This window comes from Brachyistius frenatus, unplaced genomic scaffold, assembly GCF_029030835.1.
Source record: "Brachyistius frenatus isolate BFR_SWC_R1_liver_20210118 unplaced genomic scaffold, ASM2903083v1 Contig_4, whole genome shotgun sequence".
NCBI classification, from domain to species: Eukaryota; Metazoa; Chordata; class Actinopteri; family Embiotocidae; genus Brachyistius; species Brachyistius frenatus.
Window position 1 is genome coordinate 3,483,598 of NW_027210603.1, and position 15,839 is coordinate 3,499,436.

The 15,839-nt window shown below is 44.3% G+C and overlaps 1 protein-coding gene across 4 annotated transcripts in view; it reads right to left on the bottom strand.

The window, feature by feature from the left end:
* Nucleotides 1-15,839, bottom strand: part of LOC138628106 (calmodulin-binding transcription activator 1-like) — a 51,016-nt gene that overhangs the window by 17,355 nt on the left and 17,822 nt on the right. For all 4 annotated transcript variants that reach the window (XM_069710944.1, XM_069710962.1, XM_069710936.1 and 1 more), the window contains exons 4-7: nt 8,886-8,953; nt 6,077-6,212; nt 3,623-3,694; nt 1,314-1,467 (exon numbers count right to left, since the gene is read on the bottom strand). In XM_069710944.1, coding sequence (XP_069567045.1) covers nt 1,314-1,467; nt 3,623-3,694; nt 6,077-6,212; nt 8,886-8,953 — 430 coding nt within the window. The remainder of the gene's footprint in view (nt 1-1,313; nt 1,468-3,622; nt 3,695-6,076; nt 6,213-8,885; nt 8,954-15,839) is intronic.

Consider the following 15,839-nt stretch of genomic DNA (forward strand, 5'->3'; position numbering starts at 1 on the left):
CTCTGATACATTTGAGAGTGTGTTAAGAATGGATACTGAAAACCAAGTTCATTAATACTCAGATATGACAGCTACAGCTAATTTTTAATGCGTACAAGCAAAATGTACAATTAGTTTCTTTTGCATGACATACAACGTGTAACAACTGGCAGTATTTCCAGTTTTTCAACTTTTTGTCTTCATTTACATTTTCAGGATTTGGCAGGTTCATTTTCAGACAGCATCAAAAATAACAAACAGTTTAAATAAAACTGTAAAACCCCTGTGACCACCACAGAGGGATCAAGCCGCTGATCCAGCCCGAAGTGCAAAAAGCAAAGATGGAGAATTGTGTGAACAAATTAGGTTGTGTGGAGGGGCGTGAGTGAGAAATGAAGTCGCACTTAAGTCGACAAGCCACTTAGTTTTGGGGAGCTGTCCTTATTTACCCTTCAAAACCAGATCAAAAGATGGGTGCGATTAGATAAGTATGTGTGTATGTGTGTTAGTGTGTATACTGGAGATATCTACTCCCTGATGCTCATTTATGAATAATACATGCAGGGTATTTCAGGCACCTCTGTCTTCTTTCCCTCAATCCCTCCCTTTCCTGGTTGCCATTTGTATCTGCCTCTAGGTGGCAGCATGGCGCTGACGGTCAAAACCATCAAAAAAACAATATATATACCTGTGTATAAAGCCTAGCTCAATGGCATGGACAGAGTCAATTCCTCCTAATAAATCGTCTCTTTAAAGAACTATCTTTTTTTTAATATCACTACATAGTGGTGTAATATGTTGTTATCCCTTCACGCTGACAGAAAATATATTTCATAAATTCTTTTCATTAAAATTTTAATAACAATAAGGCCACTGTTAATGCTTGAAAACACATGTTTGGCAAGTGCACATGTCTTTTTTGGGGGGGTTATTCATTTACCCTGACATTAAAAAACACATGAAGGAAATGTTTAGGTTAGATTCGATTTTCTTTAATGCAACAGAGAAAATTTCATATCATCATCTCTGAACTTGTGTAAGCACCTGTTGTGATTTGATAAGTGATGGCGGTGCTTCAAGACTGAGGCCCGTTCTGCTGCCAAGCCTGAAAACAAATTATCTGTATTTCAGACATTATACGCCAACTTCCTCCAGATTGATGTTGAAGCTTGGCTCTGTACTTCAGCATCTTTTTTGACATTAGTTTACCATGACAAGTTGTGCGCTATTGACACAAGGTGACTCATATTCCCAGGTTTAGGAGAAGTGTGAAGGCTGAAACATGAGAGCTTGAGAGTGGGAGGAAGGTAAGGCCTGAGGTAGAGAAAACTCACACATGGGTTTGAGTTGTCCAATGAGCTCCTCCTTGCTCCATTTGGCCCACTCCTTCCTATCTGTGTTGATGGAGCAGAGGACGGGACCACATGGCTTCCCACTATCGTCCACTGCCGGTACATTCAGGTAGTGCACCAGCACAATGTCTGGGTTCTGCAGAGCACAAGGGCACACAAACAGAGACATGCATGCATGTTAGTTCTTTAACTCCCTGACATGTCTTTGTCACATATAAGAGAGAATCAAAAATAGAATGTCTGTTTACAAAGGGAAGAGAGGGAGGGGAAAAGGAGAAGGAAAGTGGAAGAGAAAGTGGAGGACAGGGAGGAGGTCGGACATAGTGTGTCAGATAGGATTCTCTCACCTGCCCATAAAAGATTTAACAGCTTGAGCCCATTCATCACTCTCTCTAACCCTGCAGTGTCAACACGTGTTTGTGTGTGTGTGTGTGTGTGTGTGTGTGTGTGTGTGTGTGTGTGTGTGTGTGTGTGTGTGTGTGTGTGTGTGTGTGTGTGTGTGTGTGTGTGTGTGTGTGTGTGTGTGTGTGTGTGAGATATATATCTCTCTATATAAATATAGAGAGATATATATATGTGGAAAGAAAGAGAGAGAGAGAGAGAGAAAGAGAGGGAGAGAGTAGTTCTTACTGTACTATAGGTTACCAGCAGACCTATGGAATTTCTGCCCCATGAATGATTCAACAAGTGCTTACACGTGCACATACTTGTGTGTGCCTGCTTGTCTTTGTGTGTGTGAAAAAGAGAGAGAGAGCAAGAGAGAGAGAGAGAGAGAGAGAGAGAGAGAGAGAGAGAGAGAGAGAGAAGCTCCTCTTGATGAAAGATTCAGTAGACAGACTCAGGTGAGGGGGAGGACCTGCTGAGGTGGAACACTTTTCTCTCCAAAAGAGGATAGCACAGTGGGCTGCTACAGCACCACACTGTGCAATGCAACAGCACTCATAGACTGATTTATGATCACACTCACTGATGTGTTTTGATATCTGTGCAAAGAGCAGAAAATGGCACATTACAGATAGCAAGCAAGTCAAATTTGCCCTCCATAATTTGAGACTGCAAGAATTTAACTAGTGGGACATGTTTAAAAAGAAAATATATTAGATGAGGGTACATTCAATTTATCTCTATGGCTATAATTTCCTTGTAAATTTCATGCAGAGAAGTCATGTGACGAATACATAAATATATGCATTTTCATATTTTAAATGTACATAGCTAGGTATTCAATAGTTTCTTTGAAATGAACAGAGATAGGGGAAGAGAGAGACCGTGTAAATGTTTGCAGACGTGTTTAAGATTCATCATGTAACCTGTCATTTGAAGATGATGAGGTCCTGGCGACCAGCTCCTGCATGGCCAATAGAGGGAGAGACCACGTTGTGTGTGTGTGCGTGTTTGAGTGTGTGTGTGTGTGTGTGTGTGTGTGTGTGTGTGTGTGTGTGTGTGTGTGTGTGTGTGTGTGTGTGTGTGTGTGTGTGTGTGTGTGTGTGTGTTAGAGCGTGCACATAATTTCTGCTCTCTGTTGTCTCTCAGATGAGCAGCAGAGTGAGTCCAACATCTCTATGAAAAGCAACATGCTATTATACACAGGAGACACCAGTGCATGTGTGTGTGTGCATGTGTGTGTGTGCGTGTCTGTGAGAGCATGTTGTGTGCGTGTCTTGTTTGTAGCTCCGGGGTGTTTTCTTGCAGCCGACCACATAGAGAGTAGTGCCTGAGTCCTTGATGCTCACTATATGTATTGAGAGTCAGGGTTAGATAACACACTGTGCTCGGGAAGTTACAGTCAACTTCTGGCAAAGAAATATCTTCACTATTCTGCACAGTATGAACATGTCTAAAACCTATATGTCTAGCATATTGGAGGTATATTCCACTCTCTAAATGTGTGTGTAGGACACTCTAGTCTGCCAAACAACATAAATTTTAATATGAGCCCAGTTTTGTGATAGTATTTTCAGTCAGAGTCTGCCTCATTAATTTGGAAGAGGAGGACTTTTATTGCTGGCTTTTTCTTTGGAAAATTGAACATGTGAAACTTTGTGTAAAATTAACAACATGCAATTTAATTTCTGTCTGTCCTGTTTTTTGTATGATGTCAAATAAAACCACACATAACTGAAGTAAATTTTACATTAAGGCCATAATGTGAAATCGTCCAAAGCTACGGTGCAGTAAGTGATAGCGAATAACAATCTATCCCCACACTGAAAAAGCGGTAAAAATCTTGTCTTTGTTTTGTGTTTAAATGTGTGAGAAAAAGGCAAGGAGGGAAAGGGCGGTGGGCTTACCTGCAGCAGCCAATAGCATCTACGATGGAAGGTGGGGATGATGGAGGAGTGGACGTAGCAGCCATACAGACACTAGAGAGAGGAGAGGAGAGGAGAGGAGAGGAGAGGAGAGGAGAGGAGAGGAGAGGAGAGGAGAGGAGAGGAGAGGAGAGGAGAGGAGAGGAGAGGAGAGGAGAGGAGAGGAGAGGAGAGGAGAGGAGAGGAGAGGAGATAGCAGTGGGAAAAAGAAAAAGGCAGGAAGCAGGACAAAAAAACAAAAAAGGAGAAGAGGAGGAGAGGATAGTAAAGGAGAGAACAGGAGAGGAGAACTTCGGTTATACCCACTTAGGTTGTATTGATTGCGGTGCTAAAACTAAATTGCAAACATGCTGTATGCGTTTTTTTCCTAATGTCTTTTCTAAAATACCATAAATCTGATGTTGACAATTACAGCACAAGAGAAGGTGAAATTTACCGCCTCTGCACGACTAGACATAACCCACTTGGAAAAAAGTTACAATGTTGTCAGTTTACAGACATTGCAGGAGAAATCAGAAACAGTAAAGAGGACAAAGCAGATGAGAAGGTGAAGGAAAGCACAGTGTGAAAGTGGAGTGTCAGTGTGGACACGATGAAGAAAAGGAGGTTCAGTATGGACTCCGTCCTGTAGACAAGGCTCACATACAGGGTGTAAAAAAATCATAGTGGTTGATATACAGATTTGCACCACTTTAGAGTTTCTATAATATTGTGTGTGGAATGAAATATTAGGCTGAGCATTAAATATTTGGATATGATGTCAGAACAATATCAGAGTTTCTTCACAAATACCAGAGCTGTATGATTTTTTAATACCTTAGATTAAAGAACATCCAAATATTTTGCTACGGGACAATTATATAAATGATGATTTAAATCAATAAATATCTAATCAGATAATAAGCATTAAAACACAAATTACACTTGTTTGACAGTTTTCGAGATTCACTGCGATGGAAACTTTTTGGTCAATATTCAAAATGTATTGATGTTTCTTACCCAGCCTTAATGAAGTGGGTGTTTATGGTGTTTGACAGTGGAAGGATGAAATGATGACAGAAAAGCTTTCCATCAAGGTCATCACTGCCACTTTTTTCAAATGCAGTAAAATCAAGAACGACACACACCCACACACAAACGCAACACACACCTTAAAAGTACTCGTTGTTCAAGTCAAAATTCCACGCAAACACAAACACTCAGCAATCAGGCAGTATATAATCTACACTTAAAACTGTTTTCTTTCTCATGAACACTCACACATACACTTATATTTTCTCGCCATTTTGCCTCTTCTCAGAAGTAGCCCGCCCTCTATCTAAAGTGTGTTTTGCCAAAGGCAGAGTGCATTTCCATATATTTCCATTCGATATGAGGAGGCTCTCCATCCAGGGTTATGTTTTTCTCGCATGCTTCCTGCCTCTCCCCATCCTCCCTCTCTCCCTCTGCTCATCTCGCTGCTCTGCTCATTCCCTCATTCCCATCCCTTGCTCAACATACTGCTCACTTGCTTGCTTGAGGGGTCCTGGGAAGAGGTGGCACAAACAATTACTGACCAAGTAGCAGCGAGAGAAACACTCGCCTTTGTATACATGTGTGTGTTTGAGTACTTGCGCCAATGCACAATCGTGGAAAAATGCATGAGGGATGAATGTCAAAGTGAGTGTGGGGTTGTAAATAATAACAGGTGCAGATGGGAATACTTGATCTCAATTATTCCCTTTATGTCTGTGTCTTTTTTTGCCTGTCTCCAGCTCACCTTTAATGCACAACTACTGAGCCTTCTGTAAACATCCATGTGCCTCCTCACAGTCTCTCCTTCGCTCTCCTCTTCACCTCATTCTTTCTGTTTCTGACACATGCATGCTCACTCCTCTCACCTCTTGGTATATTCCTGCTGAATAATCAATTTTTGAGCTGGCTGATGTGACTCAAACACACACACACACACACACACACACACACACACACACACACACACACACACACACACACACACACACACACACACACACACACACACACACACACACACACACACACACACACACACACACACACACACAGGCACAAGCACAGACGCTGCCTTGAGACTGGATCGATACCCCTCTCTGTTCTGCTGAAGGAGGCATTGACATCATTCCTGGCCTCAGGCCAAACACACTCTTATCCTTCAGAAAGAGAGAGAGGGAGATGGAGAGAGGAAGGGAGACAGGGACGGGAGCAGGCAGGGGAGGAAAAGAATAAGGGGCACCACTCGCTCTCAGGTACCAGATTGGCCTGCAGCTGCAGCATGTGTGTTTAGTGTGTTCATTTGTGTTGCAAGTATGTGTGTCCTCAGAGTGAAGGAGAGTGAGTTGAGGACAGGATTGGCAGTGAAACATATTCAGCGGCAAACAAGATCATTGACTTGTTTTTTCCACTGCAGCCTCTCACCTCTACTCCCTGGACTTTCAGCTTCATATGATCCTCTCGGGTGGTCTTCCCGTCTTTCCTTTTCTTCCAGCAATAACCATCTTTCCTGTACTTCACCTTCTTACGGTTGTAGAGGATCATAGAGCCATTTTGAGGCCTGATGGAACACAGAATAAAGACTTAATGAGACAGGCAGGCACGAAACTCATGTTGCATTATGTTGATTAAAAAGAACAAATGAGGTAAATGTCTTTAAAACACAGCGATTGAACTCCATGAAACTGACCAGAAATGACTTTTATGCTGTCGTTTGTAACTGAATCAAAGTTCTCCTGCCTCAACTCAAACACAGTGACGTCAGTGTTGCTCTCCAACCGTCAAGTTAGTTGATCCCAAGTGCCCCTCCCATCTCATATATAGACTCATGCTCCAAATGTTAATATTTTAGTAGGGTGATTTATTGGCACAGCAGGAACATTGGCCTCTAAGCTCCCATTCTATACACACTTGGTGGGATGAGCGTGCATGCACACACACAAACACACAGACACATGCCAGGAGCCATACGTGTACACAGACAGAGATGCTAAAGTGATATCAGAGACGGCAGGACCTACTGCTGTGTGTTCTTTGGGCTCAATGTCAAACCCGCTGCTTAGCAATCAATCATTACACTTTAAAAACGTTAAGGACAGGTGTGTGTGCGTGATCCTGCATGTGTGTAGGTGGAAAAATGCTTCTCGGCCTTATCTCATGACAACAGAGAGAGAACAGGCCCTTTAACAATCAATAAACTAACATATACTCACAAATGCTTTCTCTCACACGGTCATGTGCACGCACACACACAGAACACACATTTATACACCTCCTCTCCCGGTCCTCCTCTTCTCGATCAACCTCTAGTCTTTATCCCTCTTATCACGCGATCTCTTCATTCTCTCTTCAGTCCCTCTTTCTCCACTTATTCTCATCTCCTCATCTCATCTGCTCCTTCTACTACCATCTTACTACCTACTACCACCTGTCTTTCTGCTCTTTGTCTCCTCTCCATGTAGACGCATCTATGTGGACTGAGATAATTGCAATTTACTCAGAACACAGTGTGTAGTGAAATTGATTTTGAGCTGATTTTCTTTGACACCTTAAATCTGCTCTGTTTTGGGGTGAGCCTGCCAACTTCTTAGCGGAGTGGAGACCCCCACCCTCCGATCAAAGCCGAGTTTAGTCTCTGTCTCGAGCAGCGTGAGTCATCTCAGAGCTGCTGATTCTAATTATGTTATGGAGAAGATGGATGAGATCAAATGTGTGCTTGTTTTGTGTATGTGCGTGGGTGGCGGACACGCGCATGTTCACATGTAGGGGGTATGTGTGCGCGGAGAGGCACGCACGTGGACGGTGCCCATGCTCCTCGCAAAAACCCTCTGATTCAAGCAGACATAAATGCTATTGATTGTAACTAGGGCTGTGATGTGTGGGATATAAAAAGCTTCTCCACCGTTCCACGGTGTAGCAGAGCAAAAACAGAGAAGGCAAGGGGAGGAGAGTGGGAAAAGAGAGACGGCAAGATAAAGAGGCAGAGTGGGTGAGTGAGGAGAGAAGGAGGAGTAAGTGATTGGAGAGGGAGAGAGGAGGTAACAGTCATTACTTTGAACTGATGAGGTATTTCAGTCAGGGGAGAAATGAAGGTCATTGATTGTTATCTTAATATTGCCCCCCCCTCCCCCACACACACACACACACACACACACACACACACACACACACACACACACACACACACACACACACACACACACACACACACACACACACACACACACACACACACACACACACACACGCACGCCCAAACGCATGCACATAAATGTCACTGGCTCCGTTAGCTGAGCTCCTTTCCATCTGATGGGATTAGGTGTAATCTGTTCTAATCGTGCCTCGTGTCATGTGTAAATGGGATTATATCTAACTGCTGCTCAATAACACCGATATGACTTGCTGCTGCTGTTGCTGCTGGGAGGCTGAGACTATACGGCAGCACAACCAATCAATGAGAAATCCATCCACAACATAAACTGTGATGCTGGCCTCCGGCTGCTCCTGAGAAGAGTCCCTCAGCTCGCACAATAGGAGCGCAGAGGCATCACCTGGGGCTTTCAGTGGTGTCAGTAATCAGAAATAGGGCCATGAGGTGACCACTTCACTTCTTTAACTTTACTTTTTTCTCTTCTTTTCTTTCTCTTTTCTTTTCATTTCTCATTCTCTCTCTCTCTCTTTTTTTTGTATTATACCTACATCTGTATTAACCAAAGTAAATGTCAATAAGGTGAATTATCAATAATTCACACTGCCCTTTTCTTCAGTCTTTTATGTTCTCCCTCCCCTCTTCCTACCTGCTTTCCTGTCTCTAACCTCTTCCCGTTCTAGGAAAAGAACTACTTCTATTTCATTAGGATCGATGAATATTCAGTTCTGGTATGTGAATCCTTGTTCACACCCCATCTTCTATACGCATACTCTCCATCCCTTTAAACCCCCCCTCAGCCTCCTATGTCTGAATTATACATCACTTGTCCTAATACATTTACATTCATTAATACTCCATTTCCAGCTGACTAGGTGCTTTACAGTCCGACCATGCTCTGAAGCGTTCTCTACATGTAGAGGAGGACGTCAGGAGGACCCTTTGGAGACGGTCGACGTCCATCGCAAATTTTTTAATCAGACACAGGCACTCACTCATCCAAGATTAAACCAATGTGAGTTGCTAACTGATTGAGTGATACTATGTTTGTACGTGTGTGGAAATCATCGTCTGCCTTCCCCTCACCTGGTTTTTGGCGATGTCGTCAGCCACTCATCATGTTTCTCAAAAGTGATGAGATATGCAGCAATCTCCTGGAGAGACAAAGACAAGACGGAAAGGTTATATTGGTGTGTGTGCGTCAGCGTGTGTGTGTTTGTGTGTGTGTCACAGGGAGATAAAACATAACAGGTATTTCCAGATGACCTGCCGATGCCCACAGAGAGTGTGTCACTATCTGATTGCCACGGTGAGGTCTGGGCGCCTGATTGGTCACAGAGCAGCCAGTCAGGAGACAAGATATAGAGGACAGACCCTCAGGGCCAGCAACCAATCACGCTCACCGACACACCGATGTCTCCCTCCACTGGGGAGGAAAAGCTATCTCCTAAATACACACACACACACACACGCTATGCTACATAAACACACACATACGTACACACACACACACACAGGGTGTGCAGACCTATACACTGGCTGAGAGAGTGCGCTGATAGGAAAAGTTTTCTTGTACTTTGCACTTTCAGTTTCCCGTCTGATAAAGCCGAACTTGATTCTTAATTCCTCCGGCTCTCTTTTCATCTCCTCAGCTCTCCTCTCCACACTACTTCCATTCTTCTTCCACACTCATATGAATCCAATAAGGAAAAAAGAAAGTTCAAACCATACAGGTGCATTCTACCAAGAGTAAGGGAAAACAAAACGTCCATATACACACACACACACGCACGCACGCACGCACACGCACGCACGCACGCACGCACACACACACACACACACACACACACACACACACACACACACACACACACACACACACAATGGAGACACACAGAGATGCAGCCGAAAGAAACTTTTGTTTATACCTCCTGCTTTTTAGTCGCTCACGCAACACCGTCTTTTTCCCTTTGCTTGCTGAACTCTCTCACCCCTGGCTTCCTCCTTGAAACATCGTTCTCTCTCTTTCTATCGCTGACTCCCAACTCACCCACTTGTTGTGAAAGACTATGAAATGTAAATTGTCCTCTTAAGGCAATCAGTGTTTGAAATGTGGCACAAAGCAATAGTGAAGACATCAACACTCCAGCACTCCTTCATCTGCCCCCTCAGATCAACGATCTCCTCTCCAGACCTCCTCCCCCTCTTTTCCTCTTTCTGGATGTGTGTGTTTTTAGGTATTTGTCCCAGTTTGACATGAGAGCACTCCAGCTCCACATCGATCAGACGAGACGGAGGGACAAAGAGTCGAGATGGGAAGAAAGGCAGGGAGAGACAAAAAAGAGAGCAGGTGGAGGGTGCTGGCACTTAACTGGATTGTTTTTTTTTTTAGTATCCTTCATTTGATCCTCACGTCCCAACCCCCCGCTGTCTCATCCAGCATTTATATGTGTGTTTATATATGTATATATGTGTGTGTGTTTGTGTGTGTGTAGGAGGGACTGTTATCACACCCTTAATAATTATCACTATCAAGCTGGCCACTATTAATGTCTGTCTGTCTGATAAAGCTGCTGAGAGCCGTACACACAGGCACATTTTTAGCTAAGCAAAACACACACACACACACACACACACACACACACACACACACACACACACACACACACACACACACACACACACACACACACACACACACACACACACACACACACACATTAACACATACACACCGAGTGCCTCATTCATTTATGCATCTATTCATTAGCTGTGACAGGCAGCCACTTCTCCTCCTCCCAAACCACTCTGCAGCAAGTCAATATCCTATACGGCCTCCACAGCTCCGGCCAGGCACGCGGGCTCCCCTAGTGACTGTCAGCCAGTGGGAGGCGGGAGGCAGGAGGAGAGAGGAGAAGAAGAGAGGAGATGAGGGGCTGGGAGAGACAGAAGGATGGGAGGATTAAGAAGGAGGGAGAGAGACTTGCAATTAAAGGCCTGCCCCATAAGAGCCATTAAAAAGCCAGAAACAGAAGAGTCAGCTGAAACGGTAGCCTGACACTCTAAAACACCCCCCCCCTCACACACACACAGTGCTCCTCACTCTCTCACCAGCACACACACACACACACACACACACACACACACACACACACACACACACACACACACACACACACACACACACACACACACACACACACACACACACACACGTGAAGACTGACAGAAGTGAGATGGTGAAGGTCGATCCTCAGGAAGTCACAGTTATTCTCCCAGCGGAAAGCAGTGATGGAGCGCTTTGAGCATGCCCGGTGACACACTGACCCTTCAGGAATACTGTGAGTGTGTGTGTTAGCTGTGCCAGACACATGGACGGGGACGAGTGTCTTCCTCCAGGGATGTACTCTAGAAACCCAGACGTTCTGCATGTCGCTGTGAGTCTACGTAATAATACATTACGACAGCCTCAGTGGATTGCATGCACGCACGCACACACATTTTACCAAGCGCACACCTCTTCCTGTCTCGCTGTGTGTGAGGAAGTGAGACAGAGACAGAGTTATTCAAGAAATATCCAACAAAGCAGAGAGCACGAGTGGGAAGTTAGATTGGAGCGACGAGAGATGCAGTTGGGGAAATCAGCCTCCCACTCACGCATCACTGAGACCATCTCCCTACAAGAAACTGGTGGCATGTACAAAAAAAGCTGACAGACTGACACACATACATACACCCAAACACATTCAAACGCACTCACAGGCCTCGGAGAGACTTGCACAGGAAGGAGGTGAGGGGTTTTGGGGTGGGGGTGTGAGGTGTGTGTGTGTGTGGAGGGGGGGGGGGTCGCCTATTCTGCAACAGACTTACCCAGGAGCTTTCCCTAGGGAGACTCTGTTATAGGGTCTGGCCACAGGCTAGTGTGTGTGTGTGTGTGTGTGTGTGTGTGTGTGTGTGTGTGTGTGTGTGTGTGTGTGTGTGTGTGTGTGTGTGTGTGTGTGTGTGTGTGCACGTTTGAAGTCTAATGATGAGCATCACCCCGACAGATCTGGGGAAAACAGAGCTGTCTGTAAACTGGAACTGTCACATCCATTTGCAGTGCCTCGAATGAAGGATGTTGCTGGTTCTCACCACTGAAATCATTTTGGCATTGAACAGTTTATTCTGGCAGTGCAGTAGGTAGAAAACTGAAGTGTCCTTTTCAACTACAGAATCTTTATCTGCCGTTCTCCTGGAGCGCGGCAAGTCTTGTATACATATGTGGGGGGGGGGGAGCACTGCATTAGCATTACCAGGAGAGGTCTGCTGATGCTGTAATTTGTTCCTGAGAACCTCCAGCGGTTCGCTCCTTCCCAGAACAACCTTGTCAGTGTCTGATGTTGATAGACACTCTATCCAAAATTGCCTCCTGTTATTATTATTATTATTATTATAATTTTTTCAAACTGCAAGCTTCTCTGTGGTTTTTATTCTGATCCGAAACACGATCTCAGCCATTCGTTCAGCCTACATTTTGCTGATTATGGTCTATTTTTGCACACATCTCCTTCAGAGCCTCGTCATTTAAATCAAGCATAACAATTGCAGTTTTATGCCAACTCTAAATGGTAATACAATTTGATTTGAACTGTAATAATCAATAATCCATTAAAATTGAGAGGTGCCTGTGGCTGTGTCATTATCCGCAGTTGTTGACAGAGATGTGACAGGGCTGCTCTCTCAGCATTCCTTGTGTGCGTTATTTAAACTGTCCAGACTGACCTCTACGATCACCAAAGTCAAGGAGCAGCAGTCTCATTTCTCAAGACTCTAAATTAAAGATTATATTACAAAGAGAAACCCGAATACAGACAACGTTGCGTTCTGCTTTCAGCTGCCATAAATGATGTGAAGTCTATTGTAAACCAGACCAGTGATGTCTTGTTTGCACTATGTTCCTCTAACCTGGCTAATTAAAATGTGCAGCTCTCAACAAAGAGCCAGACAATGAGTTACGACAAGAATAATTTGGTTCTGTTCAAGTCACACAATAAAATTTCATCAAGTCTATTGTAAACCAGAGCACTAATGTGTAGTTTGTATTATATTCCCAAACTGCCCCGCTCCCCCACTGTGTGTTACTTTCAACATCCTTTATATTACCTCCGCTGGCTAATACAACTGCTTAATGCTGTTTCCATAACAACTGTTGCAAAGCCCCTGATCAGAATTCCTCTCAAGCTTGCCTTGTGTTTATCATATAAACACCTCATCACACACCGAGCATCACACACATGCATCACCATGAACATGAAAGACTTGTACACACATGCATGCAAATGGGCCGTTAATACACAAAGTCGCTTTGCGTGAGAAAATTAACGAATAAAAACAAAACTTGTCCTGGCTTTCTCTGCCTCTCCTCTCGTTCGCTCAATGACACACATGGACAAACACACACACACACGCACACGCACACACACACACACACGCACACGCACACGCACACATATTTAATGCTGGACTATCATTGAAGGATAAGGTCTGACCTTCAGTGGGGACCGCCTCTGTCACCTGGTTGGGAAAGAGACGTGCATCACATTCATCTCTGTCGCACTGCAACTCTTTCAGCATTCATGCACACGCGCACACACAAACACTCAGACATACGTGCACACAAACATACCTGCTTTGTCAAAAATAGCGCATGGTAGGATGCACAGGCATGAATGAGCGTATACACACACATATACACAGATTCAGGCTGGGTCTCTGAAGAGTCTATGTGGTGGCTGCTGCCCATGTGAGTGATGGATTTATAATGAAATAGTCACTCTCACCTCTCCCTCACTCCCTCTCCTTTTGGTTTGACCTCTTTACTTTCTCCCTCCTCTGTCTCCTACCTCCAGCTCACCCACTTAGCCTTTTTTTTCTAAGTTATTTCCCTCTCATCTCCCTTATGTCAATTTACAGAGGTCCAATACACATACATACCCGCTCGCGGTATGGAAAGTAGCACAAACTCTTTTAGCAAAGACCTAAGAGCAAGGAAAAGTCAGACTCAATCCACTGGGGGAACATCAATCATGCTTTTCTAAGACTTCCCCTCTCGCGTGTACCTTACCTGTCCTCTTCCTCCTGCCTTGTATTTGCATTTGAGGAGACGGCCCCCCTCTCTCACAGCAGGGGGGGGAGAACACATCAAAGACGGCAACAGGTGTGTGGTGTCAAACACAATGCCAGGACCCCCGCTGCGCTAGGGCGTCTTGGATAAAGCCTGTCAGAGTTCCTCAAAAACTCACACAAGTTAACCAGGAAAGGGTGTGCGCGCACGCACGCACGCACGCACGCACGCACGCACACACACACACACACACATACACAGACGTATGTTTGAAATTTGTAATGATGAATGTGTGTTTGCCAGCGGGAGGTGGAAGAAGACAGAGAGAAGATAGGTGGGATAGGTAGGGGGCGGGGAGTCTCAATGAAGGAGTCTCCAGTGGTTGTCTTAACCCCTGATGCCTCATCTTACTGTGAGTCAGTCTGCCCTCTGAGGCTCATCTCTGCTCTTCTATTGTTGATGTTATTGTTATTGAGGAGGTTTGGTGTGCGAAGGAGAGAGATAGTGAGACCGAAAGACAGAGAGGAAGAGAGAGGGAGGAGGAGGCGGGGGGAGAAAGTGTGTGCCACCTCTCATTGGCATAAATACTTGTTTACAACAAGACATAAATTGGCACCCTGTCAGTCAGTCTCTCCATTTCTCTCTCCTCTACCTCCCTTCCTCTACTTCCCCCTCTGTCTCTCTCTCTTCCTCTCTCCCTCTGTGCTGCTAAGCGTATTATAACACTCCCTGGTTCAACCCTCTCTCATTACCATATTCTAATTACATTCGTTAAGGGGAGCATTTGGGAGTTTAATGAATAAATTTGAAAGATGGGTCTCTGTGGCGATCTTTAGGTTTGTCTCCCCTTCAACCGAACTAAAGATGGGAGCATATGTGTGTGCATGTGTGTTTGAGAGTTTGCGCACCTGTTTGGTACGTGTATGTGTGTGTGTGTGTGTGTGTGTGTGTGTGTGTGTGTGTGTGTGTGTGTGTGTGTGTGTGTGTGTGTGTGTGTGTGTGTGTGTGTGTGTGTGTGTGCACGCGCACATGTGCGCTCTCAGTAAATATCACTGTATCTCTATTTCAGAAGACACAAACAAATCTAGTTAACTCCTGGAGCTCCCTAAAAAAATAAAAATCAATTCAGAATTCTGTTTGTTTCTTCCAAATAAAGATTTCATGTCATTTGTTTGTTGTTTTGAAAAAAAAAATAAAAACTTGGAGCCACCCATGTCGAAGCCATGCATATTTAACTCTCCTCAAGCCTCAAAAACAAACTGCCAAAGACAAGCATCAATTTACAGATGTACAAATTGTCTGCAATCTTGGGTTTATCTTTTCTACTGACAACAGAGCTTGAGGCTTCATACTGGGAGACGGGCAGGTGGAGTTAAAACAATCATAAGCAAAAGTAAACATTAAAGGTTATCAACTCTGCTGCAGCGACTGGCTTTCACCGTTGTGCAGTTTGATCTGTCTCTGCCTAGGACGAAGCCCCAGGCTGTAGACCTGCACTCACTCTTTCAGGGTATTGCAAAATGCGATATACATTTCACATGGTTTAATAAAACAGTCCCAAATGCCTTCCCAATTCTGATGATTGCCAGCTAGTGGAATGAATGAGCAAAAGTCACCTCTTGCTAAGAAATAACACTTGTTAAAAACTAACCAAATGATGTGCTTTCACATAGCTAAATGCCACTGATTACTGACAAACAATACCACAAGCAACAGAATAAAGATGGAGAATCAAATTGAACCCCTTTCCCCACAGAAATCACTTTTCCTGCAGCTGCACTTGATTAAAATTACAGTATTTTCTTCTTTGGCTAAATACTTCTTTTTTTTTCTCAAATCCCAGAAAGGGTTTTTCATTTTTCTGTTGACTTGAACAGACGCATAACCACAAATCAGGACTCAGCAGAATTTGGGCTGTGTCTGTAATTTCTTTATTA